The 27,331-nt window shown below is 26.6% G+C and overlaps 3 protein-coding genes, 1 long non-coding RNA gene and 1 pseudogene across 4 annotated transcripts; 2 read left to right on the forward strand and 3 right to left on the reverse strand.

Annotated features, from left to right (window-relative positions):
* Positions 1-4,468: 4,468 nt before the first annotated feature.
* On the reverse strand, positions 4,469-5,565 carry LOC112598615 (THAP domain-containing protein 4-like). The gene is made up of 3 exons (XM_025345137.1): positions 5,400-5,565; positions 5,122-5,324; positions 4,469-5,038 (listed from the first exon to the last, which is right to left on the reverse strand). The coding sequence occupies exons 1-3, from the start codon at positions 5,468-5,470 to the stop codon at positions 4,659-4,661; spliced, it is 654 nt and encodes a 217-aa protein (XP_025200922.1). The 5' UTR covers positions 5,471-5,565; the 3' UTR covers positions 4,469-4,658.
* A 367-nt stretch (positions 5,566-5,932) lies between these two features.
* LOC112598611 lies at positions 5,933-6,636 on the reverse strand (annotated as a pseudogene).
* A 290-nt stretch (positions 6,637-6,926) lies between these two features.
* On the reverse strand, positions 6,927-8,300 carry LOC112598616. The gene is made up of 4 exons (XR_003114898.1): positions 8,144-8,300; positions 7,508-7,753; positions 7,278-7,426; positions 6,927-7,115 (listed from the first exon to the last, which is right to left on the reverse strand). It is a non-coding gene; the product is annotated as an uncharacterized LOC112598616 (long non-coding RNA).
* A 5,236-nt stretch (positions 8,301-13,536) lies between these two features.
* Positions 13,537-18,349, forward strand: LOC112598613 (lipopolysaccharide-induced tumor necrosis factor-alpha factor homolog). The gene is made up of 3 exons (XM_025345136.1): positions 13,537-13,779; positions 15,967-16,102; positions 18,174-18,349. Exons 1-3 carry the CDS (start codon positions 13,737-13,739, stop codon positions 18,277-18,279), a joined length of 285 nt encoding a protein of 94 aa, XP_025200921.1. The 5' UTR covers positions 13,537-13,736; the 3' UTR covers positions 18,280-18,349.
* Positions 18,350-23,737: 5,388 nt separating this feature from the next.
* On the forward strand, positions 23,738-27,327 carry LOC112598612 (DNA-directed RNA polymerase I subunit RPA43-like; the record flags this gene model as incomplete). Its single annotated transcript, XM_025345135.1, has 4 exons — positions 23,738-24,122; positions 24,219-24,355; positions 26,882-27,083; positions 27,171-27,327. Coding segments are annotated over exons 1-4 (654 nt in total), but the record flags the coding sequence as incomplete, so codon positions are not given.
* Between the last annotated feature and the right edge of the window lie 4 nt (positions 27,328-27,331).

Consider the following 27,331-nt stretch of genomic DNA (forward strand, 5'->3'; position numbering starts at 1 on the left):
ATCTGCGACGAGGAATCAGGGGACGGGATCTGGACTTCTTCGGGTGGGGCCATCAATCTGGCATTTACTATGGCCATCAATATCCTAAACTGCGGCCCGGAGCAATTTTCCAATTTAATCAGTTGATTACAATAAGTTGGTGCTATTGGTGGCTGTTGCACTGGGACTTTGACGGGTTTAACTTTAACACCATCACGGCCAGTTGTCAAAATACTAATATTTGGCATCGACTTACTATATGTTCTTTCTTTCGGGAGTACTTGGCTTTCCAAAACTGTAATTGGTAAACTGCCGAATTTTTCTGCCGAAATAGTGTTAGATGAAGTCGCAGTAATCATTATTTTGTTTCTCATACTATCGTTCATCGTATTAAAATGTGAATAAAATAATATGTAGATTTAAAAAGTTAGAACAACCGTACGGTGTGTTTTCTGAAACGATATTAAATGCAAACAGTTATTTCACAAGCATTTTATACCTCAATACTATATGGTTGACAATAGCAACAATATGTTTTAAATTATTTATTTGTTTAATTAAATATCGCCAACTAGGCAAAAATAGTCCATAAATAATCAAAGAACAGACAACAGAAAATAAAATATAAAATATCGATTAAAATTTGGACTCAAGTGTTCAGAGAGTTGTATTTTTATATGCGTTACCTTACTTTCTCTGACTATCCTAACAAATACTCTGCTGCAAATCAAGTATAGTGCTTGATCACAATATACTAAATATTATTATAGTTTATATATTAAATTAGCTCTGATGAAACATTTTTTTTTTTTAAATATTTAAAAAGCATACAAAAAAATACTGTTTAGTGAATAATAAAGTTAATAGTTGAGTATTGACTGACTATTGAAAAAATGTACATTAAAATTCTAATACTTAAATAATGAAATGTTTAAAAAAAGAATATAATACGGCCGTTGATAAATATAGTCAACGTGGACGTTAAAAATTGTCCTGATGTATTGGGGGTGTTATAAATATGAAATTCCAAAACTGTTCTCAGTTTGGGTTTTCTCCACGATTCCGAGCGTGAGATTAATATTTTTCTTGCAGGTTATCTTGCCGTCGGATAAATATAGCTTTTGTCTATCACTCGATTCTTTTTTTTCGCAAAATATTTAATATTTATTTGTTTACGTTTAAGATTTTTAGTGAGTCAAGGAATGCATATATTCTGAGCTTTTACAATGATTTTGATCATTATTATTTTATTTCATGAACAAGATTTTCATGGATTAATGACACGGGTTCAAAAATATCCATGTATTCTTTTTATAAATTAATAATATACGTACATCATTAATAGATAAATAGATACTTTATATACTTTATATTAGTTAATCGTTATTACTTACATAAAATTGTGCATATATTATTATTAGGTATAATTATGTTAGCGTTAAAACGGTTTTAGATCTATGAATATTTGGATTTTCACCGGTAAATAAAATAATTCAAATTTTTAATATATAAAAAAGCCTGTGTATTCACGGATTTCAAACTGTTTTAACGCCTTTATGAAATTAATTTTAAAGTTCTATATATATATATATATATATGCAGTCGTTAATGGAAATTAAGTTAGTTTTGGAGTTAGGTAAATAAACACATTTTTAATTCACATTAGGTTAATGAGCCTTAATTATTTAATTCGATCAAAATCAAATTAACTATAACTTTGGATTAAAAAAATGCATATAAACATCAAACAGCTTGCAAATGTTTATTTTCTATGTACATTTTAAAATAAAAATTATAATAATATACACCGATAACCTGTTACTTAAAAATTTACATTTTATCATTATTAGACAATAAATTATAGATTAGGGGTGATTAAACTGCAGCTCTTGTCATAAACTTATATGGCTCGCATTTTATCGTAAGATACAAACTTAATACAAAAAATTAATTTCAATATGAATTTATGAATTTATGTATTTGAACTTTGAAGAAGTATAATATTTTATTAAATTTCAATTTATAGAAAAAATTTACAAAAAAAGGTGTTTTTGATATAATATTTAAATATGTATTTATTTTTATTTTTAATTATTATCATATAGATATATTTTTCGCATTTTATATATTTTATTACAATTGATATATAATTATCTTTTTTTACGATAATCATATACATACAGTAATATGAATTTTTTTATTTTGGGTCTTCTATATTTATTAATATATTGGGTGGCTCGTAACTCGTAAGTATATTCTTGCTGGCCACCTCTGTTATAGATTAAAAAACATTTTGATCAAATTAACTTAAAATTAAATAAAATTCTACAGCTTAAGGTGTAGGTAGGCACGTAAAAAGCGTTAATGCATTAAATATTACACATTATAATATGATCGTTTTTTTTTTTATTTATTTTCTAGACGTATAGAAAATACGTTTTTTTTTCATCTTCCTTCTTTTTGAGATATACAATCTTCATTGATATAATACATAATATTAGTATTCTCTGTTTAAATGATACATATTACATAGTATAACTTTTAGGTAACTGTACTCAAAAAAAATAGTGAATTCTTAAACAAAGAGAATATTTATTTTATACGATTACACAAAAAATTCTACAGAGAGGTCAGTGAAATGTATACATGCGTAAAAAAAAATGTTTGAAGAAATATCAGGAAGTGCAAATTTGCCCAGCTTTTTTGGAATAATTTTAGTGTTGCTGTTTTAATTTATTCTTAACACACCGCTAATTTTGTATTAATATGACCAAAGTGAGTTGAGCACCCGTTTGAATTTTTATTTTTTATTTTAATTATACTGTATCGTTCTAAAATTCACGATAATTATAATATATTTTAATGATACGAGTAATATTGTTATGAGTAATGAGAATAATAATTGTATGTAGTAATGATATGTTTATTGTTTCATTATAATTTTTTTTCGTATATATTCGTAAATATAATTTTGCTGTACATCGAGATTTTTAAGAGAATTAGAAGACAGCGACAGCAGCGTTATTAAAAAATTAAGAATGATAAAACCATACGGAGCTGATCTTTTAGTAGAGAAAATTGAATGCACGAACCACATTTTGCGAAATTAATCGATTCGTCTTAGGGATTTTTCTACTAAAAGGAAAAGTTCATCTGGAAATATTGTACCCGGCTTTATCAGAACGAAATTAAAAGAAAACTTATTGAGATTACGGTAAGTAAATAATTTTGATACCTATATTTTATATTTGAATATACATTATAACATTTATAACATTATAACACGAAATATATATGCTTTACTAATTTGTAAAATAGACAATAATATTTATGATATATCTATATATTGTACCTTATATGTATTTTGCATAGTTTTGCTGTTTCAGAGGCGATAATGTATAAAAAACAGATGAATATACCACACCATGAAAAAGTCAAACAATTGAAGACTGATACATTGAATGGACCTTTTCTTGAATTTGGATCTCATGACAAATGCGACGGGTATAATAATTAATAGATATTTTGTATCATATATTGCAATTTTAATTTGTATCTAGGTATTTTTGTACGGGTAGTAAATCTAATGAGATTGATTTAGTTTTCGAATTACAAAATATTGTGGTGTATGGAATGATTTGATATCAGCTGTAAATTTAGTGGCATATCATGCTAATAGTTTGATACATCATGTAAATAACAATTATGTTGAAGGTTACAATAGTATAGTTGCAAAATATGTTGGGGGTAAACGCATCAACTATTCGTTTAAAGGTAAATATTTTATTTCATGTACTTACATGAAAGCAAACATTGTGTACATTGTGTACAACAACCACAGATATATACTAATACTAGATAGCCGTCTTCGTATACACCGCCGCAAAATAATTGAAACCGACGGCCGACGCCATATGCAATGAATACAACTCGGTAAACAAACGTTATCAATATTAGACTTTTATCAGTATAATACATATTATTATATTATAGACATTTATTTATATCATTGTATTACTTAGTACTTACCTATATTTTATTATTTCTCACTTTTTCAGTTCTCTGTTTTATAGTATTAGACAAAACTGTTAATTAACCTATACAGTATGTATTTATACTAATCTACGTAAATTTGGGATATAATTAAATTGTAATGTTTTATGAATTATGAAATATGAAATAAGGGAACATTGTCAAAAATACTAGGATATAAATTACAGGTACTACCTAATTATAATTACTTATATTATTAACAAAAATAACAATTAGTAAACAGTAGGTAATACAAATATAAGTAGGTAGGCACATACAACATTATTATAAATATATTATTAAACAAACTTAGTTGTGTATAAAAAAAGGTAGTTACATGATATTATTATTATTTAAAAAAACGATGAATTTGTACACTTAGCAAAAAAACGTAAAGTAAGTGTTCATATAATTATTGATTATAAAAAAGAATAGTTTTTGTTAATTTTTGGCGTTTACTCACAGGGTTTAATAAGTCTGATGATGAGAAATGCTGTTACATTATTTTTTAATTAGTTATTCTATAGAATACACTTATAAAAAATACATTTTATGATTTTACATGTTCTCTTTTGGTTGGGTATAGTTATAAAGAACAACATTATTAAATCATTTTATCACAAGTCATTACTCATGTACTTTAAAAATTAAGTAGTTATTTTAAGAAAACATTTTTTTTTTATACCTATGTTTTTTAAATTATCTAAGAGCCCTTTCATATTCTTTATTGTGGCTTCTCGTCTTCTTAATTTTTGTTTTAAAAGCCGGATTTGTTTTTTGTACTTAGTTGGAGTACTAGTTGGAATTTTTGGTGACACAGGGAAACTAATTTCTGAACGCATTTTTTTTGATGGAGTAATTAGTACAGGGGAACTTGTTGCTTTTGGCATCTTAGTTTCTGTCCATGACCAAACCCATGACTTGTCTTTATTATCATCATCACTTGACGATAATAATAGTCGCTTTCTTGTTGGTGTTGTAATTAAGACATCTGACTGATGCATAGGTGATTCACTGGATATTGAAGCTGTAGATAGTATACAATTTTTTAAAATTAACTAAATATACATAAAACATGTTATTAAATGTTGATAATGATTAATGATTTACTTGATGCTACAGGTATGCCAGGAAAAACTGATGGCACACTATTGGGCTTAAGTTTCAACTTGTAACTGCCTCCTGGACTATTAACAAAATCTGTTTTTAAAAAATGGATGTTACATATTCGGCTCGACTTCTTTGGTATAAATCCTTGACGATTTATAGCCAACATCCATTTTTCCAAACGAATTCCATCATTAATTGGAAACCTAGATATAATATTTAAATTGTATTTAGATATCTACTCTTGTTTCAAAACATAAAAAATTTTGAATTGTACATACGTAAAAAAGTGGAAATCGCTATCAGTACTTCCTCGAGATTTGCAATTTGGAACAACGCAACAAGTAGGCATTATGAAGTTGTAAAAAAAATGTATAATAGCTATAAATTATAATTTAATTTACTATTTACCAATGATAAGTAATTTATTATTCAACTAGAATACTGAACGACTGAACAGAATATCATAATATTATTGTTGTTGTTTACTAAGTGATAACGTTTGTTTACCGAGAGTATTCTTTGCATATGGCGGCGTGTTTCACTGATAACAAGAAGACTGCTATCTAGTATTAGTGTATATCTGTGACAACAACGGGTATGTTATTTTTGCTAATAGCCCACATAATAAAATAATGTGTTCTCAGAATCTCCGCCCTCACCGTTCCCCACCAGTGAGATGGTGTCACTAACACTAATGATTAATTACTACGCACACACTTGTAAGCTTGCACGCGCCCTTTATATTATTGCCTATACTAAACTCCTTAGAAATGTACGTTTGCAATCCTCTTAATAGTATTTATTAATGTTATTATATACCATTATAAGTATGGCAGTCAATAAGGGTTTCATACAATTATAAATTGTTTGATCATTTGTCATTAATTTATATTTATAAATTAATTCTTCAATAGTAGGTAAGAGATGTTCAAAATATATGTTAGTATCACCTTGAAGTAAATCCAAACTTATTAAAACTGGCCCCATTATTGTTTGATATTGACACATAAAATCAATATTAGTTCTATTAAATCTGAAAAAATTATTTATAAAAAACATAAATAATTAAATATTAATAAATTAATATTATATTGTTAGAATTTATAAATTACCTAGCATTACCCAATTCATTCATTACAATTCTAAATTTGGGTTCATTATTTTTTATTAATTTATTAATCAACATCACCGCATCATACAATGAATTTCAACGTGTTTCGTTGGGCGTGATTAAATAAACGCCAAGATTTTGTTTAACTAAATCAGCTGATTTAGTTAAGCGACCTTGTTTATTCCACAAAGTGATAGATCTGGCAAGTGTTTCTAGATAGTTTTTTAAAAGCAGGATTAGACAAAGTTTTTTTAGAGTCCTGGAAATAAGTTACACAAATAAATTATTTTATTTGTACAAATCTGTAATATATAATAAAAAAAAATTAAACAAACATAATTTAATGATATTTAAGACTGGAATTTAAATAGATAATATTTAATGTCAAGCATAACTTTACTCATATCGGAGAATATTTTGTTATATTTTTATCATTTAAACTATTTAAAGTTTAAACTGACAAAAAAAAAAAAAAAAAAATGTACTTATTTAAATATGTATTTTATATCTAAAGAGTATTTTAAGACTGCTAAATAAATATTCATTATTATTATATTCAAAACCCAATCTTTTCTATAAAAATATTTTGTATTTTATTTAGCAAAATTATAAATAACAAATTCTATATTTTATAATTTAAATATTTCAGGTTAACTACTTAAAAACATTTTTAATTACCACTGTTGCAATTAAATTAATTGTATGTGTACATCATCGATGGTGTTTAAGTAAAGTATATTGCAAATCAAAATCATTGTCTTCATCATTTAGAATGTTCAAGTTTATTACATCAATTTCTTCTAAATCTTCATTTATTGAATCGTTCACTGGTAATCTAATAAAACTTTCAGCATTTTCATTACCAAATATATGACCAGATATTCTAAACAATAAAAAAAACTATAGTGGTTAAAACAGGGTTAACTAAATGGATTTTGTTAGAAACAAATGTTATGAGCAATAATTACAAATTAATAATTAATTACTCACTTAAAACATTTTACAAAATTAGAACCATTGTCAGTAGTACAATAAGATAATTTACCTGAAATCTCAAACTGAATGTATACTGCATCCATAGCTTTGGCTAATATATCAAACGTATGTGAACCTTCTAGTCGATTCAATGCTAAAATACGAGTACTTCTTGAAAAATGTTCATTAATCCACATGACAGTTATTCCAATGTATGATCTAACAAAATATAATATTAAATTGGTATAATAATAGATAGGCATGTAACTTGTTAAATTAAATTAAACAAAACAATTTTACTTTTTAAAAATCGACCAACCGTATGCAACCATAGCAATATGGGGACATTTGGACATCTCAAATTTCATTTGTAAGGATAATTCTTGAAAATCACTCAATTTTTTTCAATAATGTAGGCCGAGAAATAATTTTTTTGTTTGGAAAACCTTCAGAAATTATTTCCTTTAAAACTGGATTTTCAATAATTCTAAATGGTACATTAGCACTCACAATAAATTGTTGCAGTAGTTGATCTAAAGTAGGTACCTGAAATTAAAATTATAAAGTACTATGATAAACAATTTGTAAGTATTAATAAGTAATAAGTAATTAATAATTAAAAATTAAAAATTATTATTTTTCACTTGATAGTAAAATATATTTGTATGTTTATGTTTGTCAAATTTCTGTTTAAATGTATAAAGAATAATATTGTATAGGTATATATTAAAATAAAAATTTGTTAAAGCTCCAATATAATAAATCAGAATTAAAAGTAGGTAGGTAATTAAATCATAACACTAAAATATCTCAACATATCATGCACGTTGTAAATCAATAACTGTACTTTTGTTTTAATGACCTAACTTGAAAGTGCAATAACTAATAACTATTTAATAGGATAAAAAAAAAAAAATAAACAATTCATATTCTTACTTTGACTAGTTAACTTTTTGTTCTTCAAACAATCTTCTAAAACTGGTTGTTTTGTCTCGTTATTTTTATCTGATTGCTTTAAAGAATTACAAGCATTATTCTTCAATGATCCATCATTAGATCTTTTTGAAATGTTTTTGTTTGCTACATTATCAATTGTTTTTAATAGATTTGGATGTTTTGTCTGAATACAATTAAATAATATAACCTTTAACTTTTAACAAATAATTTATATTTTTGTAAGTAAGAACTAAATTGTGTATTTGTGTGGTATTTAAAATTAATTTAATACACACAAGACAGATAGTGCTTACGCTTAAATGTTTTCTTAAATTACAGTTGGAACGTGAATCCACCTAACACTTTGTACCGACACAAATTAAGCACTTAACTTCCAATTTTTTATAAAAAAAAATTATCCTCAATGACTCTCAATACTTTAAAATATTTTTGAAAATTTGCCCATGGTAAAATTGGTTCTCCTAAATCTGCAACCTGATCTACTTCGTTCGAAGAATTACAATAACTCATTGTATTAACCAAGCAGTTTTAATATCGAACCGTTTGCTGCTATTAATTTTACACTATCCATTGGTTTTGGCTTGATTTCTAAAGGTAAGTTATCAACATCAATTATACACATGGTAGCCCCAGTGTCTATTACAAAATTATATTGTTTATTATTAATATTGCATATTACCTCAAGTCTTAGACCTGGTTCAAATGTAGCCGGATTACATGTCGTAATATACTTATTTATTGTATTGTCATTAGTTTTTCGTTTTTCAGCTATTATTTTTTTATACTCATAAGTCATATTGAATACTATTATAGTTGCTAGATGTTGATATTTTATTTTCATTTTATAAATTACTTATATTATAATCGTCTATGTCAATTTTATTTTGCTTTTTGTTTTGTTTTATGTATTTTTTAAATTTTTGTGTCGGAAACGAGATCACATCGTTTTTAAATTTTTTTCCAATTATTGAATCTAACAATGCTATATTACAATTTTGTGTTTCGGTAGAACTTTTTTTGTTGGCACAGAGGGAGCCTAACCGCACTCTCTCGATTTAAAAGTTTTTTTGATTAGTTTTATAAAACGAAGCTTTATTCGTATTAATTTTATTATCAAACATTTGATTATTAGATTGTTGATTTGTGACATTATTTACGTCTACATTTTTACCTGTGAGCCGTATTCAATCGATTTTGATAATTAATAAATTGTGCTCAGTTTAGGACGTTTTATAAGAAAAAATATAATTGAAAAAGTCACTATCACCACCACGCATACCTATATCTGTGTATTGTTACGCGCTGGATTTTTTTCATATGCATCTACTTAATGGATGTCGTATGATGACTGTAGTATGTAAATATAATGTCATTGTTAATAATGGTCGTATATATATGAGTATTAATATAATATACAAAATTTAAAACGATCAAGTATCAAAGATATAATATATTTCGAACCGTGGTGGTGATAATGACTATACATTACCTTTAATATATGATTTTTTTTAAAAATATTTTTAATACAATATCTGGGCAATATTATTAGTATAGATGATTCAAAAAAAAAAAAATAGAACAATTTTAATAAATATTGCTGTGTTTAGCAATTATTTTATAAAAAAAACATTTAGTGAAATAAATTAGATTAAATAAAAATAATAATAATATAAAAATTAATTAATTATTAATTATGTAATTGTTAGAATAAATGTACTTCACAATATTTTAAATGTATAATTTAAGCTAATTTATCATTTGATGATTATTAATTATGTATAATAATGTAATATTAATAATTTGCAATAAAAACATAATATATTATGCAGATTATTTTGTATAAATACTTCACAATTTACATTTCTCAATATACCTTGGACATTGTATACATTGTCCGCAGGGCCGGCTTTAGATACGATCGACGTGTGTGACGGTACAGGGGCGCGCGCGAGAGGCGTTAAAATTAGAAAATTTTAGAAAAATTTCTTTATAATTTCAGTAAAATTCTAGCTTAGAAAAGGATGAATTACTAAAATATTGCGCTGATCTCCAAATAGCTTTGATTGATCGGTTAGAAATTGAAGCAGTTTTTCTTTGCGACGAATTAATTAGCATACAACACTTCACCAAAATCAACGATTGCAATTCACCCCTCGATGTACTTAACTAATTTAAAAAAATCAATTAGAGGATTTATACCCCTTAATATGGATTTCATTAAGAATTTTGTTTACCATACCGGTCACAGTCGCAAGTGGAGAAAGAAGTTTCTCCAAACTTAACAAAAACTTACCTTAGGTCAAATATTGCACAAGCCACATTGACATCCCTAGCTACACTGATTATTGAAAATGCTTTTGCTCAAAATTTGGACTTCTCGGAACTAATTAAAGTATTTGCAGATAAAAAAGCAAGAAAAGTAAACTTACATTAGATTTTTTTTATATTTAGTACCTCTGTAACAAAGTAGTTTACTAATAATAAATTATATTTTATATTGATAATTACTATACAATAATAACAAAACTAAGAAAGTATATTTTTTTGAATTTGACTAATTTCCTTAATTTTTCCTGTTTAATGTTTAAAAAGAGTGTGAAGGGCTCCGACATAATTTTTGCACTGGTCGCTGAAAAAGCTAGAGCCGGCCCTGATTGTCCGAATATTCCACTTTACCCGTAACATATTATATATACAGATAAAAATATAACATGTATGTATAGTGTATAATAAATCTTTATTATCTTACATTCGAAAATTTTTTTATTTTGACCCCTCTAAAATATTACTTATGGGCGCCCATGTAACGGCCGTACTTCCGCGCATTAACTGATACTACAAAATAATTTTTAAATTAAAATACAATTTTTTTTCGACATTTTACTACCTATGACAGAATTTTGACTGTTAATAATAAATTATACAAATGAAAGAAGAAACAAAAAGGTAATTTAATAAAAACTAATTATTTTAATGCAACAGTTATTCTTTATCTAAAATTTTTAGGTGAGGCACCGCCTCACTTGCCTTACACCAAAACCGCCACTGGTACAAAATTAAAAATTATCAAATAATTAAGATATAATATATTACGAACCGTGGCAATTAGTTTAATGGTTATATATATTAACTTACACAATACACGATATACAACAATTTAATTATTATTTCGTGATTATTTCGTATGTACGTACTGAATATCATAAAATGATAAATAATAATATTTATCTATATTATATTAATATATTTGTATTTATATTAATTATATTAATAATAATATTTTTTTCATCATTTTGTGATAATCATTAAGTACATATGAAATAATTATAAAATCATGATTAATGGATTGATGAATGTACAATGATGATTGTAAATAATTTAATTGTTAATATATAATGGTTAGATATAATAATAATGTATTCGTGTATTAATATAATATACGAAATTAAAATTAATCAATTATTAAAAATATAACATAATACGTTATGTTTATTGTTTTATTATTTTTTTATTTTTATTTAGCCACGCGCCTTGGGATCCCGCCTTAAGTGAGACGTTTACATCGATTGCAGGATCTAGATCCTAGGACGTCTCGGCGCGAGACCGTTTCAGCGAAAATTATTAGTAAAAAAAATTGTAATTATAATGTAAAATTTGTATTTGATAATAAAATAAGTACCATGTTTATTTCAATTTATAAATTTAATAAATAAATAAATAAATAAATGAACCAAAATAGTTATAATTATTTATAGTTAATGTATGCGCTGTCGCGAGCTCTTGGCTAGCAGTTGGCTCGACAACTCGCACCGTATAATGGTTAAAAAAAAATACGAAGAATTTAAATTCACACAAGATTTAATAAATAGGATGACCTATACATTATAATATAAATAAAATAATAATTAAAGTATAATATTATTTATCAATCGATATTAGGTATATATACGTATAAATAAATGTACTGTACTACTGTGACTATTAAGAAGTTCCCTCGACAGCGCATATAAATCGCACGTAAATAAAAAATAATATGAAAAAAAAATATCGACCCCAGTGATAGGCTGAAAATCATAAAATTATCTGACTGGTTTACAGCCAGATCAACCATAAATTATTATCGACTATTGTTTTCGCTGCGACAGAGCTTACGATAGAGGGCAGTTTTCTGCCGCAACTTGCGCAGATGATAGACAAAGGATCGGGTGACCAACTTATAAATTTATTCGAAATACTCAAAATTTAAGAATGACAATATCACTGCAACGCCTAGCGTACAGTATACATATATATTACAAATAAATTATATATATGAAAAAGTTCGCATTAACTAATAATTAATAATATGCGGGCGCCCAGAGCATTTACATATAAGATAATATAATATAACAAATTAATAAACAATAATTACACCTATAATAATGTGCGCTAATAAAATTCTATAGGCCTTTAAGTACAAAGATCTTCAATGCCACAGGTATAAAAGAAAATATATAATAATACGTAATCGTATACTAATAATAACAATTGGGCATTAAGGTCATAGTATACAAATAATAATTTTACTGGCCACTGAACACGAGGGGACAAATATGAGTATAACAACAATGTAGGACCTGATGGCGACAGCACTGGACCAATTGGCTCCTTGACACCGATGACGACTGTAGCTGATGCAAACAAGCTCTTCGTTGACGAGTTAAAACAAAAATGACACCTCGTGATCACATGTGGTTTTGTTGGTTGCGACACGCAAAAATAACGGTTGACGAACACGTTGTTCTCAGGTCAACCGTTGTAAAAAGACAGGCACACAGACGTCGAGCTGGCTAGCGATTCGGCCATGGGCTTACGAACTGTCACCAGACAGCGGAGGGGGAGCTTGCTGGACACAGCTTTATCTTGTAGCCGGACACCTTATCTTTTGCCACACCTGTGGTGTCCCGAGGAGATATATATAATTTGGCCAAAAGAAAAAAACCGTTCCGCGATCGAACAACTATGTTCATAACAATCTCTCGTGTAATAATAATAACAATAATATTCGTACTAATAAAGAGATATCAAAATATTATTTCTATAACTCTCTGCACAGTGAAACAAACTTGTATAATTATCATAGACATAAGTTCATTGTTACGAGTATTTGGCCGAATGTATTACGCGCCGAAAAGTACCTTGACGTAGGTATCGCCGAAACGGTCTCGCGCTGAAACGGATGTCTTCGAATCGACATTTCGCCGAAACGTCCAGCGCCCAACTTTCGACGCCGAAACGTCCCATTCCCCCTACCCTGTACACTGCTCTTCGGCGGTTGACGACCAGTTAGTCGTTAGTCAGGTGTCACTAATCACTACTCCGTAGTCCGTACTCATTGCGACATTACTAATTATTGCTCTGTTGCTCACGACGGTCGCGTTTTGTTTACAGAACGCACTATAAATTTTGATTTTAATATTTTGTTTCTTTTTAAATATTTATTGAACTGAATAATACGGGTTCACTAAAGTCTATTTTTATCAGCAGTGATTATTCAATACGATCGAGATTTATTCGTTTTGGATAGGAAAACATGAGTGAAATTACTATGCCTGTTTCTCAGTTTCAAGTCCAACGTGAGTATAATTTAAAAATTAAAATCTCATAATTATTGTTTTGTTAATGTCATTGATGGTTATATTTCACTCGGTTCAAGTATAATGATATTATTTATTAATATTTTATAGATTGTTATTACGCAATAGCTTATAATGAAGGGGCTAAAACTAGAATTTTTTTTTTTTTTAACTTAAAATGTTTATTTCCACAATCTGTTACATTTAGAACCAATAAGTGTTAGTGATGTTAAGATTTTTTTATGGCTAGAATAACAGAATAAAGAAACCTTCCATTGAAGGCACTTTGACAGTTAATTAATTAAGTAATTTTTACAATATACAAGTATATACAGTTAGAATGAAATTAGGTTATATATATAAACATTATTTTTTATTTTTTTTTAAGTTAGCAGGACCTGGCACGGCGGCCCCACCGCCTTTTCAATCTTTTTTGTGGATTACCAGGAATGTTTGCTGACGCAAGGCTTTTTATTAAGGGATTTGCGTGGTTTTGTATATTAAGGTTGAATCGCTTATAGGAGGTTTTTGCTACATCTTGGACAGAAGATATGGCAAGATCATGGTGTAGGGATTGGTTTGAGACATAAAAAGGTGCTTTGGTTATAACACGAAGGGTTTTTGACTGGAAGCACTGTATGCGATTTATGTTCGAAATCTTTGTAGAGAATTAAGATAGTTTTTTTTGTATTACGAGCAGGTAAGTATAGTCGTTGCTGAGTAGTGTAGTGGCGTAGTGTTGCGAAATACAAAAAACCGAATTTGATTTCTTCAACAATTGTATTCCATTAAATCACTAAGATTGTTATATTGGCGTATATCGACTCCGCCGGCTACTCTTTATATTATTTACATATTTATTCGGCTGGCTACTGCTTATAATAATTGCATATTCATTCCGTCGGCCACCGGTCGTTTATCCTTCCATTGTAAATTTATTAAACCTAGTTCGGAAATTTTCGGAAAGTTACTATAAAAAAATAAAAAATACATCCAACCAACTTTTGACCACATTGTTCGCATTAAGATTAAATATTAATATTAATAATAATTTAAGTAATAGTTATTTTTTTCATAAAAGTTAAAAATTCTGTAATACTTTAAACAGAAATTTAATAATATTTATTGTTGATTTATTTTATCATAACAATACAAATATTTGTATAATTAAATACCTACTATAAATTTGTTATTTATTCTTAAGAGGCGCAATTAATTTTTTTAATTTCAGAGTGACGTAAACTAATAAAGTTTAGGAATCACTGCTATATATTTTAAATACATATACAATGGGGGGGGGATAAACAATGTCCGGCGGAATCAGTGTGTAAATATTATAAATAGTAGCCGACGGAATCGATAATTCCCCTGTTATAATTCAGTGGAACCCAAAAGCGCAAATCGTCTTAATTTTTTCGATAGACCAAAAGTGAAGTCATTTTGTGCTTTTGTACCTTAGTAGTGGGATAAATGCGCAAAAATAAATATTGTACTTTGTACTTGTTACACATTAAGTTTTCTTTTAAAATAATTAATTTTTCAGTTAAATTATTTATCTTAATTAACTACAGTGCGTGACAAAAAGGCGCTTGAAGAATATATTTAGTTATAATATACTATATACTACAAGTGTATACAAATTATGTTATTACCATGTTAATTATTATTAAGTATTTTAATTAATACTTTCTCATATATTTTTTTAATTGTCCTAATAGCCATAATTATCATTCCTTAATTATTATTTTACTATTTATATATATTATTATATAAATCGAACAAAAACATAAACTTGTTGATTTAAAAATTCTAGAAATAAAATAAAATAAAATGGAGATGAGCAAGCCTGGTAAATATATATATATATACATATATATATATATATATATATATAGGTTAAGATTTAATAAGAACTATTAGAATTATTTTACTATTAATTGTATATTTTATTTATAGCTGTAAAAAATTGCTCTTTTAATTTTCTTAATATTCCATAGTAATGGTTTAAATTTTATAAAGTGGCCTACTTTACATTACAAAAATGATAATTATTATACTAATACCCATAAAGTATGACATATTATATATTATATATATATATATATTATTTGCATCAGTGTGTCTATGTGAAGACATAAATGTTTTATTAATATTTATTCTTATTTTTATGGCCTCAATCGCCTCCAGCTGCAACACCAAAACCGATGGGTCCTAAAAGTACATTTATTTACTGTAGTTCATGCAACAAAAAAAATCATACAGTTGTTTTAAAGAAACATAAAGCTATTGCTTGGTTGAGTTGTTTACTGTTATGTTTGGGTGGGTAAGTAATAAAACAACACTTTTGATTTTCATTGTTATAAGTTATAATAATTTGGTCTAAGGAAAATATTTTCGTTTATACAGTGTAATCACGGTTTTAGATAACACCCAATATTTTGGCTGGATGGTCATTTTGTTTTAAAGTATATTACAATAGTTATTTAAGTGACCTGTTGTGGCGCGGTGGTTGGCCTCGGCCACTACAATGTGTTTTGAAGTCAAGCATCGGCCGGCATCACTAATCTGGGATGGGTGAGACCACCAGGGTTCTTACATACTTGTAACATTTGCGCGTAACGTAACGTAGACGCACTATTCGTAACTCGACCTAGCAACATCTATTGACGCGACTCGAATTTTCCGACAACTATTGGAACGCGATGTAACTTCGTTGCGCATCAACTTTTGTTACTCGAGGGTTTTACGCCTTTATACGTCCATACGTCTATTGCTGTTACACGTCTACGTTACGTTACGTGCAAATGTTGCAAGTTTGTACGCAGTTTTTGGTGACGAATCTATGGCCCAAACAGATACACGCAGAGACGTTCCAACCCTAAAAAACAAACCCGGCACAAAAAATCTACTGTTCCTATCCACAGCTAATAGCCTTAGTTGCCGGGTTTTTAAAATAAGATTAATAAAAAAATTATTTAAGTTAAATAATTATATTATGAAACATATTTTATTTTAGCAATGTAATATTTATGAGCACCATAAAATAGTTATGTTAATGATGTTTGCATTTATAAATAAAAAATTAATGAAAAATTAATAAAAAAAAATTAATATATAATATATGTATTGAAAGAAAAAAAAACATAATATTCTGTAGAATCAAACTTTGAGATTCAAAATTTAATTAGTAAATACAAACATTTTTGCATCATTTATCAAATACTTAACGTTTCATCCTAAGGGCTAAGATTATTTGATCTATATAGAAACTTAATAGCATTTTATATTCTACTCAGCTTCCAACTACAATATTATAGTTTCATTAATCGCAACAATCAGAAACAATGTTTAATAATTAAATATTAATCCACAAATTTTATAAAAAAAAAACAATCTATATTAATTAATTCATAAACACGCATTACTAAAAAATGAATACTCAAACAGTTTTTTTAAGAACTTGATTATAAGTTACGCGCATAGTCTTGCGTAGATTTGTGAGTCCTGACTCACAGAATTCAATCTGACCCCTCCCCCTCCGTACAGTCACACAAGAAAAAAAATTTACCATGCTCATGGGCAATAAGTTCATTTTTATTTTTGTAAATATCTATGATTTTGATTTATTTTGTTATCAATTTCCGCCTTACTACTTTCTTAGGTTCAAAGTACCTACCCATCTACGTATAAAAAAAGCTCAGGTGGGGTTAAAGCCCAATCAGCCTTAATCGTGTGCACGTCTATGGTTACACACATTTAGTAAACAATTACAAAATAATTGCAAAAAACTGATGACAAAATATTTAAAAAAATAAACAGTTGTGAATACTGACTAAAAACTTAATATTGGAGTTGATACATTGCAGCCACTATAAGAAATAAATAAATATTATATATATAAATAGTAGTCTTACTCATAGGCGAAACTAAACATTTTTATTAGGTCAGGCCAAATAAAATATATATAAAAAAATATGTGCCCAAATAATTATTAAAATATATAATATACATTATAAAAATTTTCAGCCAGTATTAGGTCATGCCATAGCCTGACTGGCCTGACCCGTAGTTTCGCCTATGGTCTTACTTATATACTTATGTTGTATCATAGTAGCTCTTTGTGGTTGCCAAATAAATAATATATTTTTTACTTCTATTTAATGATCAATTATTGTAGTTAATTTGCACTTAAGTATTTCTTAGATTTCCAACAACTCATTTCAACACAAGGTCATCTAGTCAAAATATTAAGTGGTTACTTAAAACCATTGTGATCACATTGTAAACATGTATTGTTTTATAATTATTTAATATTTTTACAAAATTAATTTTTTTTTTTTACTAATAAATAGTGTTTAATTTTATGTATGTAAAATTATATTATTTTTTTTTAGATGTATTTGTGGATGCTGTTTAATACCTTTCCACATGGACTCTTGCTCAAATATCGAACATATGTGCCCAGAATGTAAAGCTTTTTTGGGACAATACAGACCATAAACTAAAATACAACAATACTATTTAAATCAGAAATAGTTTACTTTTATTATTATTATTAGTAATACGACCTTACGCCTTAAAAAAATGCTTTAATATCAATAAAATGCACTAAAAACATTAAAAATGTTATTAATTTCGATAAAAACAAAATTTTGAACAGTTTTGTGTATGTATAATATTATTAAAACTTAAAACTTATAAAAAATTCATCATTATGAAAAATTTATCTTATCAAAAAAATATTTAAATATATTCAATAAAAAAATTTTTTTTGTCTTCTCGCATATCTTTTTTTTTAGTCTGAAAAATGTTTAATGTTAATTAATAATTATTAGTTATAGAGTTTAAATGTATTTTTATTTTTTTTTTTTTTTACCTAATTTATAATCTTTGTTACACTAAACAATAACATGCTGCTTAATATTTTCAAATAAAAATCTTCTACGGTTATCTGTGAGTGTCGTTTTGTATACTAGTATACTGAAAAACTTCGATCAACGTCACAAGAAGTCATTGGGGTAAACTTCATAGATGCCATATCATCAGCAGTTAGTTCTTCAGAAATGTCGTCTCGAGTTGTTGTATTTCTTTCCAAAATATTTGAAATATTTTCATTGCTATATATTCTTTATTTTTTTCAATTACTAACCTAACGCAGCTATGATGGCCCCAGCCGTAGTAGATAAGATCAAACTATCTCATCCCTCATCGGTATTAGAACAGGTTGCGGATGACAACATCAAAAGCCCGTCGGAACCGGACGTGGCAAAGTCCGATGTCTCCGGTCCGCCTGCTAGAAGATGTATATCAATGCCTAACATTAAGATAACCTTTACGACCGAAGTAATTGAAAAAGAGTCCATCTCGGTGGACATTTTGGAAGACGTTCCAACTGGCACACCAAAGGAAGAGATTGAGTCTGTCGTATATACTCGTAAAGCTAAAAATGTCGCCGTTCCTTATGGAAACAAACTAAAAAAATTTTTCGCTGTTTATTATGCTGCGCATAACGCAGTTCGTTACCTATTGTTTACTGCGTTAAAATTTAAGGTATAATATTTAATATTGTTTGGTTATATTAGATAGCTAGTAGCTATTAAAAATTGTGTTTAACATATATCAACCTTTTTGTTGTGTTATTTTATCGGCTATTAGTTCGTTCTATTTTTTATTATAAAATATGACAAGAATGTAGTAAGTTAAATCTCCTTAAAGTCTTTCGTGTTTAATAGGTACGTATGTGTATCACAATCATTTCAAACATCTACGATCTACCGATCGCAATGATTTAGTCACTTATCTCCAATAAGTTAACGACAAGCTTTTCAAAAAAACATTTTTATTTGAAATTAAAAATGTATGTTGTGGTTTCAAAAAGTAAAAAGCTTTATCAGAGGGAAGGCGTGAGTTAAAAATGTTAGTTAAAATTTTTCCTGTAATGATGTTTCGAGTTTTTACTATAGCTACTTTAAGAAAAACTTAGGGAAAACATAGTGTAGTATTTTTAATCCTTAGTTATAAACACAAAAAAATTTTATGATTTTTCAACTTCAAAATTATTTACAAATTTTCGCGTTTTCGATAGAATTCGTAAATATTTGAACTATAAACGTTTATAAAAAAAAAATTGTGACTAACGATTTTTAATTTTTTTTAGCTACAATAAGAACAACTCATAAGGAACCTTGTATTACATTTTTAAAATTTTTTGGTCATCCAACATTTTTTATCGACACTTCAAAAAAAAAATTCTCATAAAAATCGATAATTTCAGTGGTCTATAAATAACTCAAAAAAAGTAAAATTTTTTTGAAAATTAAACTGTATATAGATAACGCTAACATAAACATTTGGTGAAAATTTCAAGTATTTACAGTGATTAGTTTTTGAATTACAACGATATAAAAAAATCGATTTGGTCGAAAACTGGTTTTGCGTAAAAATTCCCGTTTTTCCCTCATTTTTTTTTTGTTTTTCTCGATTTTTTTGAAAACTGTTGGAAAATGTTTACTTTTTACCTCTATAATGCACCAAGGATATTCACTTTGTCATCGGAAACTATCCCCGAAGTTTGAAATTGAAGCATTATTTCGACTACTTATGCTGTATACAGACACACACAAAAAAAAAAAAAAAAACACACACATTGTAAAATGAATACATTCATCACTTCGTTGGGTTATTTAAAGTATAACACATCATTGTTGTTTAACTAATGAAGGCACCCGACTACAACAAAATTTAATGTTAATTTATTAATACTTAGAATAATCATGAATTAATTTTTTCTGTTAAGTTTATTATATATAGGTAGTTTTATCTATTCCAAATTTTTTCATTTATTTTTTTTTTATATGTATTTTACCGAAGTCGGGTTTTTTTTCGTAACGTCATATGTATGTCGTTATAATCGATATGATTTTAATTTGTCACACGGTACTCAATATAGATAAGGTTCTCATACAACCTAGTACCTATGTACGTTAATTTTCCAAGGTAAAAACCAATGGAACTTTTATTTTTATTTAATAAGAATATATAGTATTCATTACTCGTACTATACTGACTATAGGCTATACAATATATTCGTACTATCATTTACGTCTATTACATCTAATTAGTTATTACTTGTATAATATATATATATATGATTTCATTTTTAAAATAACACTAAATAATAATGAACACGAAATTAAACATATTTTTTCGTATACCTACGTGTTTTTCATATCAATAAATAATACATACCTTTTTTTATTTATAAAATAGCAATAAATAACTGATAGAAAATATATTTAAATTTTTAAAATAATACAAAATGTTTTTTTTATTATTTGCCTGGCATGAAATAGGCATTTATTTAAATGACTAGGCAGATAGTGAAATTGCATAAACATTAAATTCTTTGACTATATGCCTAGGCATTTAATAAAATGCCTGATTTTACCATATGCCTACAACATATGCAATAGGTAATTCATCATCTAATTGCTTTCTTTTTTCGAGTAATAATCGAAGCATATCTTTGTGAGCTATGGGTTCGAATTAAGTTCGAAGTTCTTTTTCTAAAACAGCCTATTTATTAAAATTTTGATTTTCAATGTTTTCATAAAAAGTTAGTGTTGGGCCCTCTAAAAAATGCAGGTAAATATTGCAATTTTTCTTGTTCAGTCCAACTATTAATAGAAGCTGCTCTTTGATATTTTTTTTAAAATGCATCTATGCTCTCAGATAAAGATCCAGAAAAAGTGCCAGGTTTGAAATAGGGTTTTTTACTATTCATTTTATTTGTTTTGGTTTGATTATTTAAGTTTTGACAATTGTCTTTTATTGTTACAAAATCGTTTGAGCAAGATTCTTCGTTTAAATATTTTAATAATCTGTTTTTAAGTTCTACAACTGTTCCCGTACTATTTAAATTTCTTTTATTTAACTCTGAAATTAATTGTGGTTTTTTTAAATTTGTTTATTTCATCTGATAGTGAAATAAAAATTGGTTCTTCTATTTCATTCTCTTGATCATTATTATTTTGTGACATTGGCAAAAATTTTATCTATTCATTTATTTATTTATTTTATTAATATTTTATTATCATTTTTTTGTATCGGGGATTTTTAATCGTGGTAAGAGCCACTAGGTGAGCGTCACTTTGTAATAATATGAAAAGGACTTAAATATATATATATATATATATTATTATGATGTGTTACTTTTTCTTCTTTCTGACAATGTTTTCTCTATGGGTGTCTTGAAGGTAACTGGTATGCATTAAAAAATTACAACACTTATTTTATTTGACTTAACTCATTAACTTTATTATAAAACTTTTAATACGTGAATATATATTTTAATTTTTACTATTAACAATCTTCAATGTTTATGTCTTCTTGTACATACGATCTGCGTAGTCTTTTACTCTCGCTTGTGATGGTTTATACAAAGAGACAATAAGGACACTGAGTGTGACTGGCGGTGACCGGCCTTTTTATAATTAATATCCTACGTGTGTGTGTATTTTATCTATTGTTTTTATGATCCGACCATAGGTCATTTTATTATATTGTAATTAAATATTTAATTTTTGTCTTACATGATTATATTAATAAATGACTTGTAGCTAAAGGTCATAATTATTTACTTTATTATATAAATATTTAATTATTATTGCTTGGAAGCACATCATTACATATTGTTACTTATTTTGAATTCCAACAAAAAACAAAAATCGGTTGGGAAGAAATAATTATTTTACAAGTGAATATCCTATAGTAAAAAATTGAATTTCTAACGTTCTTGAAAAATAATTTGACTTTCCAGTTAATTTTTTTATTATCATTTGTAAAAAATCTTATGATAAACTTTTGTTAATTTTTAAATGAGTTTTGTTGAAAACTGTTTTTTTGGATTTTTCCCACAATTGTCAATTGATTGTTTGTTTTTCCCTATTATTTTGAAAAATACTGAGAACCTAATGCACATATTAATGCCACTAAAATTAACTTATTTTTGTTTAATTCATGATAAGCTAAACATTTTAAATAAAAATATTATGTAATCTAAGTTATTATTGACACAACATTCACATGGAAATAAAGTAAGGAAAGTCTTCGTAAAAAGTCTAGTCTAAAATAATTATTATACAAACATTACAAACTACTGACATGTATTTATAACATAGGTTTATTCTAATATTTTATATTAAATTTATTATTAATAAAAGGTAGAAAGTATTACGAAAATAGTGGGGTTTTTATTTTGACCACCAAAATGTAGCAACGGTTTCTAATTTCATGGATTATACTTTTTTTTAATATATCTCTCTTTGACCCAAAAAATATACCACAATTAAACTATTCTTAAACTAAATATGGCCGTATAATATACGTTGAATGTCCGTAAAATGTTTATTGGGCCGTGCTTCAAACAGTTATACAATCAATACATCCCTTGCTCATAATTTGAAATGCATTATAATATATGTTAGGGTGACTTAGTGTAAATTGAAAATAATCTATTTATTTTCTATTAAATCGTAGTCTATAATTATAAACTTAGATGTATTTCGTAGTAATACAACTGGACATAATACGTATTACACTATTACGTATAATAATATTAATAATAATTATAAAATAATAGGCATAAACTTTGGTGATTAAATAGTGTAATTTCAGATTTGGAACATTTTTCGTCGCAATTGCGCTATGTTGTTATCCCCTCTGTAACGGATATGTTGTATTTTTTTCTTTTATGGTTTATTGATAAGATGATATCATTTCACGCGCCAATAGCATAGAATTGTGTGCCATGCTCAGTGGGGTAATGTAATAAAAACATTTTGTACATCGCACCAATAGTGATTATTATCTTTTAATATTCTTGTCTATGTTTTTAACGTTTGAATGTAATATTTTTATTCTGTGGTGATGGGTAGTAAACGTGATTTTTATTTGTAAATAATATCTAGTTTTTATTGATAATTTTGATTATTGATGTTCAACTGTTATTATTTTGGCGTTTATGTAATATTTCTAATCGTGATTACACACGTTTACAGAAATTGACTAATAATATATTTAGTAAGTATTCCGAGTAGTAGGTGCCTAATACTTCGAATATGCTGATGTATCAGTTTGAAGCTGTACACTTCAAATTTTAGAATGTATTTTTAATATTGCTTAAAAATGATGGATCCCAATAATTTACCACACCATGTGTATTTGCACAAAGACCATAAGTACAAATTGAAACTTGGTTTTCATGCAGCTCCTAGCAATCCAAAAGTGTTTTCAAAAGCTATTAGAGATGAACTTAATAATTTAAAGTTTACATACTGTTCTGAGTAAGTTGAAAGTTTATACTGTTACATGTTACTTTTAATTTTTGTATTAATTGCATGCAGTTAATTTTTAATTATTATATGTGTTAATATTTTCAGTTTAAATGGACTGATTATGGGATTTGGTAAAATAAGTTCGAATGAACTTATTCCAGCTGATATCCGACATTGTATCACTGTAGTTGTCAACGTTGATGTATTTATATTCAGACCTCCAGTTGGATCTATAATTGAAGGTTAGTCTTCGACATTATCAGTTTTGATTTAGGCTATTTAGGCAGTGGGCTAGCTTTTCAATATGATATTTACGTAAGTACTTATACATTTAAATGAATTCAATAATTGAAGTCTGTGTTTCCCCATTTGTTGATTTTAATGTAAACTATTTATTACTTATTAGTAAAGAGCGGATTTTTAGGTTCTTAAAAGCTTAAAATATGATGCTAATATGTTCTAAAAAAACCCTTAAATATTCTCTAAATATTCCTTAAACTTGTAAATATGCAGATAATATGATTTGTTTTTTTCTCCAAAATAATTCAATAAAAACAATAAATAACTTGTGTACCTTTCCTTTTTGGTAACATATAAAATATTTAATTATAAAAAATACAAAACAGTTCATAGGTATATGAATATAATGAAATATATTATATAAAAACAAAATAGTTTAATAAAAACAATACATAACTTGCATGGTCTTTAGTAACAGTTAAGTTATTTAACTATAAAACATAAATCAGTTCATACTTAGTTACCTTTATAAATATAATGAAATATTTATAAAAAACAAATAAAATTAATAAAAACAAAATTAGTTCATACTTAGTTACCTACTAAACTATATCACCATCAGTTAGTAATACTGTATCATTTGTTTTATTATATGGCTCTATGCACTGTTTATGTAAATATTTTAAACTTTTATTAATTTTTGGTATTTAAAAAAATAAAAATGAATATTACAAATTTAACTAAATCATCAGACATAAAAGTTAAAATAATAAACAATATAAAAGTAAAAATAGATTTATTATTAGAAATTATTATTATCACATTATTATAAGATCGTAAGTACAATCATGGATTAAGAGTAACAGAATGATCACCATTACCAATTTGATTACAAACAAGTAGATAATTGGATGATTTTTAATTTTTATCATTCTTATATAAAATAATTTTTTTTCCTAGAAAAAATTGTTGCTGGAAAATATCACAAATCGATAAATTAATAATGTATAATATGATTTTTTATGAACAATAATAGAATATATTCTAAAATATGAAAAATAGGCTAAATATTTTATTAAGTCCAAAATATGCTTTAATATGCTAAATAAATTTTTTCCTATGAACCCTGTGATGGATAAGTCGTCCATATTTTTCACTCTCATAAAGCTGCATAAAACCAATAAAAATATGTAAAAACCTAAAAATCCGCTCTCTACTTATTAGTTATAAATTAAAAATAATACATATATATATATAATATATCTTATATAGTAAAAGTATTTTGTTTTTGTTAGTAGTAATTAATAAGTTCACTTTAATTACATAATTTAACTAAAGAAATATAACTTATACATTTTGACCACTCCTTAAATGGGTTTCTAAGTACTAAAGTTTTGATTTTGTGCCATTTATCATATCTCAACTCAAATGGTTTTTAATATCATCGCTAAATTAAAAATACTTAATTGTAATTATAAATTATAAAGAAGATTAGCAAGTGAAGAATAGTTTATTTTCTAATTTCTTAAATTATGCATTGTTATAATTATATAAAACCTATACTTAAGTTTATTCTACAATAAAATTCTGAAATTTTTATTTTTTATTATTTTTTTTTTGTTATAGAATGTATAAACTGACCCACTTTATTAATCATTTTACACTACCTAAAAAATATGCATTATGTTTTTTTATGGAAAGTCAACAACTTAAATTATTTCAAGTTATTTAGCAAAACATATTTAGTTAGGTTTATGCTTAAACAATATTTATATAACTAATTTTATTAATGTCAAAACTTATTTATTGTCATACAAAATTTAAATAAAGAAATTAAAAGTATATAGACTACCACAACTAAAATTAATAATGTATTAATTCCCTAAATATTTTATTTAAAATATATATATATGGTATTTTATTATTTGGTTTAATACCATAATTTAGTTTAAATCAGGTATGCCCAACCCGCGGCCCGCAAAGGTGTTCCAACTGGCCCGTGATCGTTTTATAAAAATTAGAAATTTGTATAGGTGTAAAAAAAAAAAATTATTATTTACAAAAAAATGTATTTTATTAAGTTTTTAAGAATATAAAATATTTTACAATTTTGAATTTTTACATTAAAAAAATGCATTGGATTTTAGAATATTAATAAAAAAAATTAGTGAGAAATTTGGGCTTGTTTTTCTTTAACCAATCTTTCAATGTTCGAAGTGAAATGTGTAACGCCAATTCTTAATAAGAAGTGTAAGTACAATAGATATACCTATGACTAGTCTATATTTTATTGAAATGAACAAAAAAAAAAAAAACTCATGAAGCATATACGGCAGTACAAATATACATTTTGAATGTGGCACGCCAGTTGAAAAAAGTTGGGCATGCCTGGTATAAATGAACAGCGGTCATATATAATTTTGAATTTTAAAATTGTTTGAGTTAATTAATTTTGATATAAATTTATCACTTGTATAGTCTATTTTGTGTTTATTTTTAATCACGTGTCTGATTTCTTTGTTTTTTAGCTGTAGTTAACCAAACAAGTGATAATCATGTCAGTTGTTTAGTGCATAATTTGTTCAACGTTTCTATAGTACGACCTGAAAATGAACCGTATCACCAGTGGTCAGGATCTAAAATTAAAAAGGACGACAAAATTGATGTTAAAGTTATATCTTTTGATCTCACAAAAAAACTTCCTCATATTACAGGAGTAATAATTAAAAAGTAATTTTAAACCTAATTATGTTATAATATAACAATAAATATTAATTAATTATACTATTTGTGTATTTATTTTGTTTTAAATTACAGAAAGGATGACTGTTATAACCCTACGGACATAGAAGATAGTTCTTCTTCAAAATATTCACCCTCAAAAACTGTTGTAAGTGATTTAACTAAATCTTTTAATAAGAATACATTAAGTCCTTCAAAATCTTCATCAAGTGATTCTGAATCATCAACTGGAATGA

The sequence above is a fragment of the Melanaphis sacchari genome, unplaced genomic scaffold, assembly GCF_002803265.2.
Source record: "Melanaphis sacchari strain LSU unplaced genomic scaffold, SCAv2.0 Contig492_pilon_pilon, whole genome shotgun sequence".
NCBI classification, from domain to species: domain Eukaryota; kingdom Metazoa; phylum Arthropoda; class Insecta; order Hemiptera; family Aphididae; genus Melanaphis; species Melanaphis sacchari.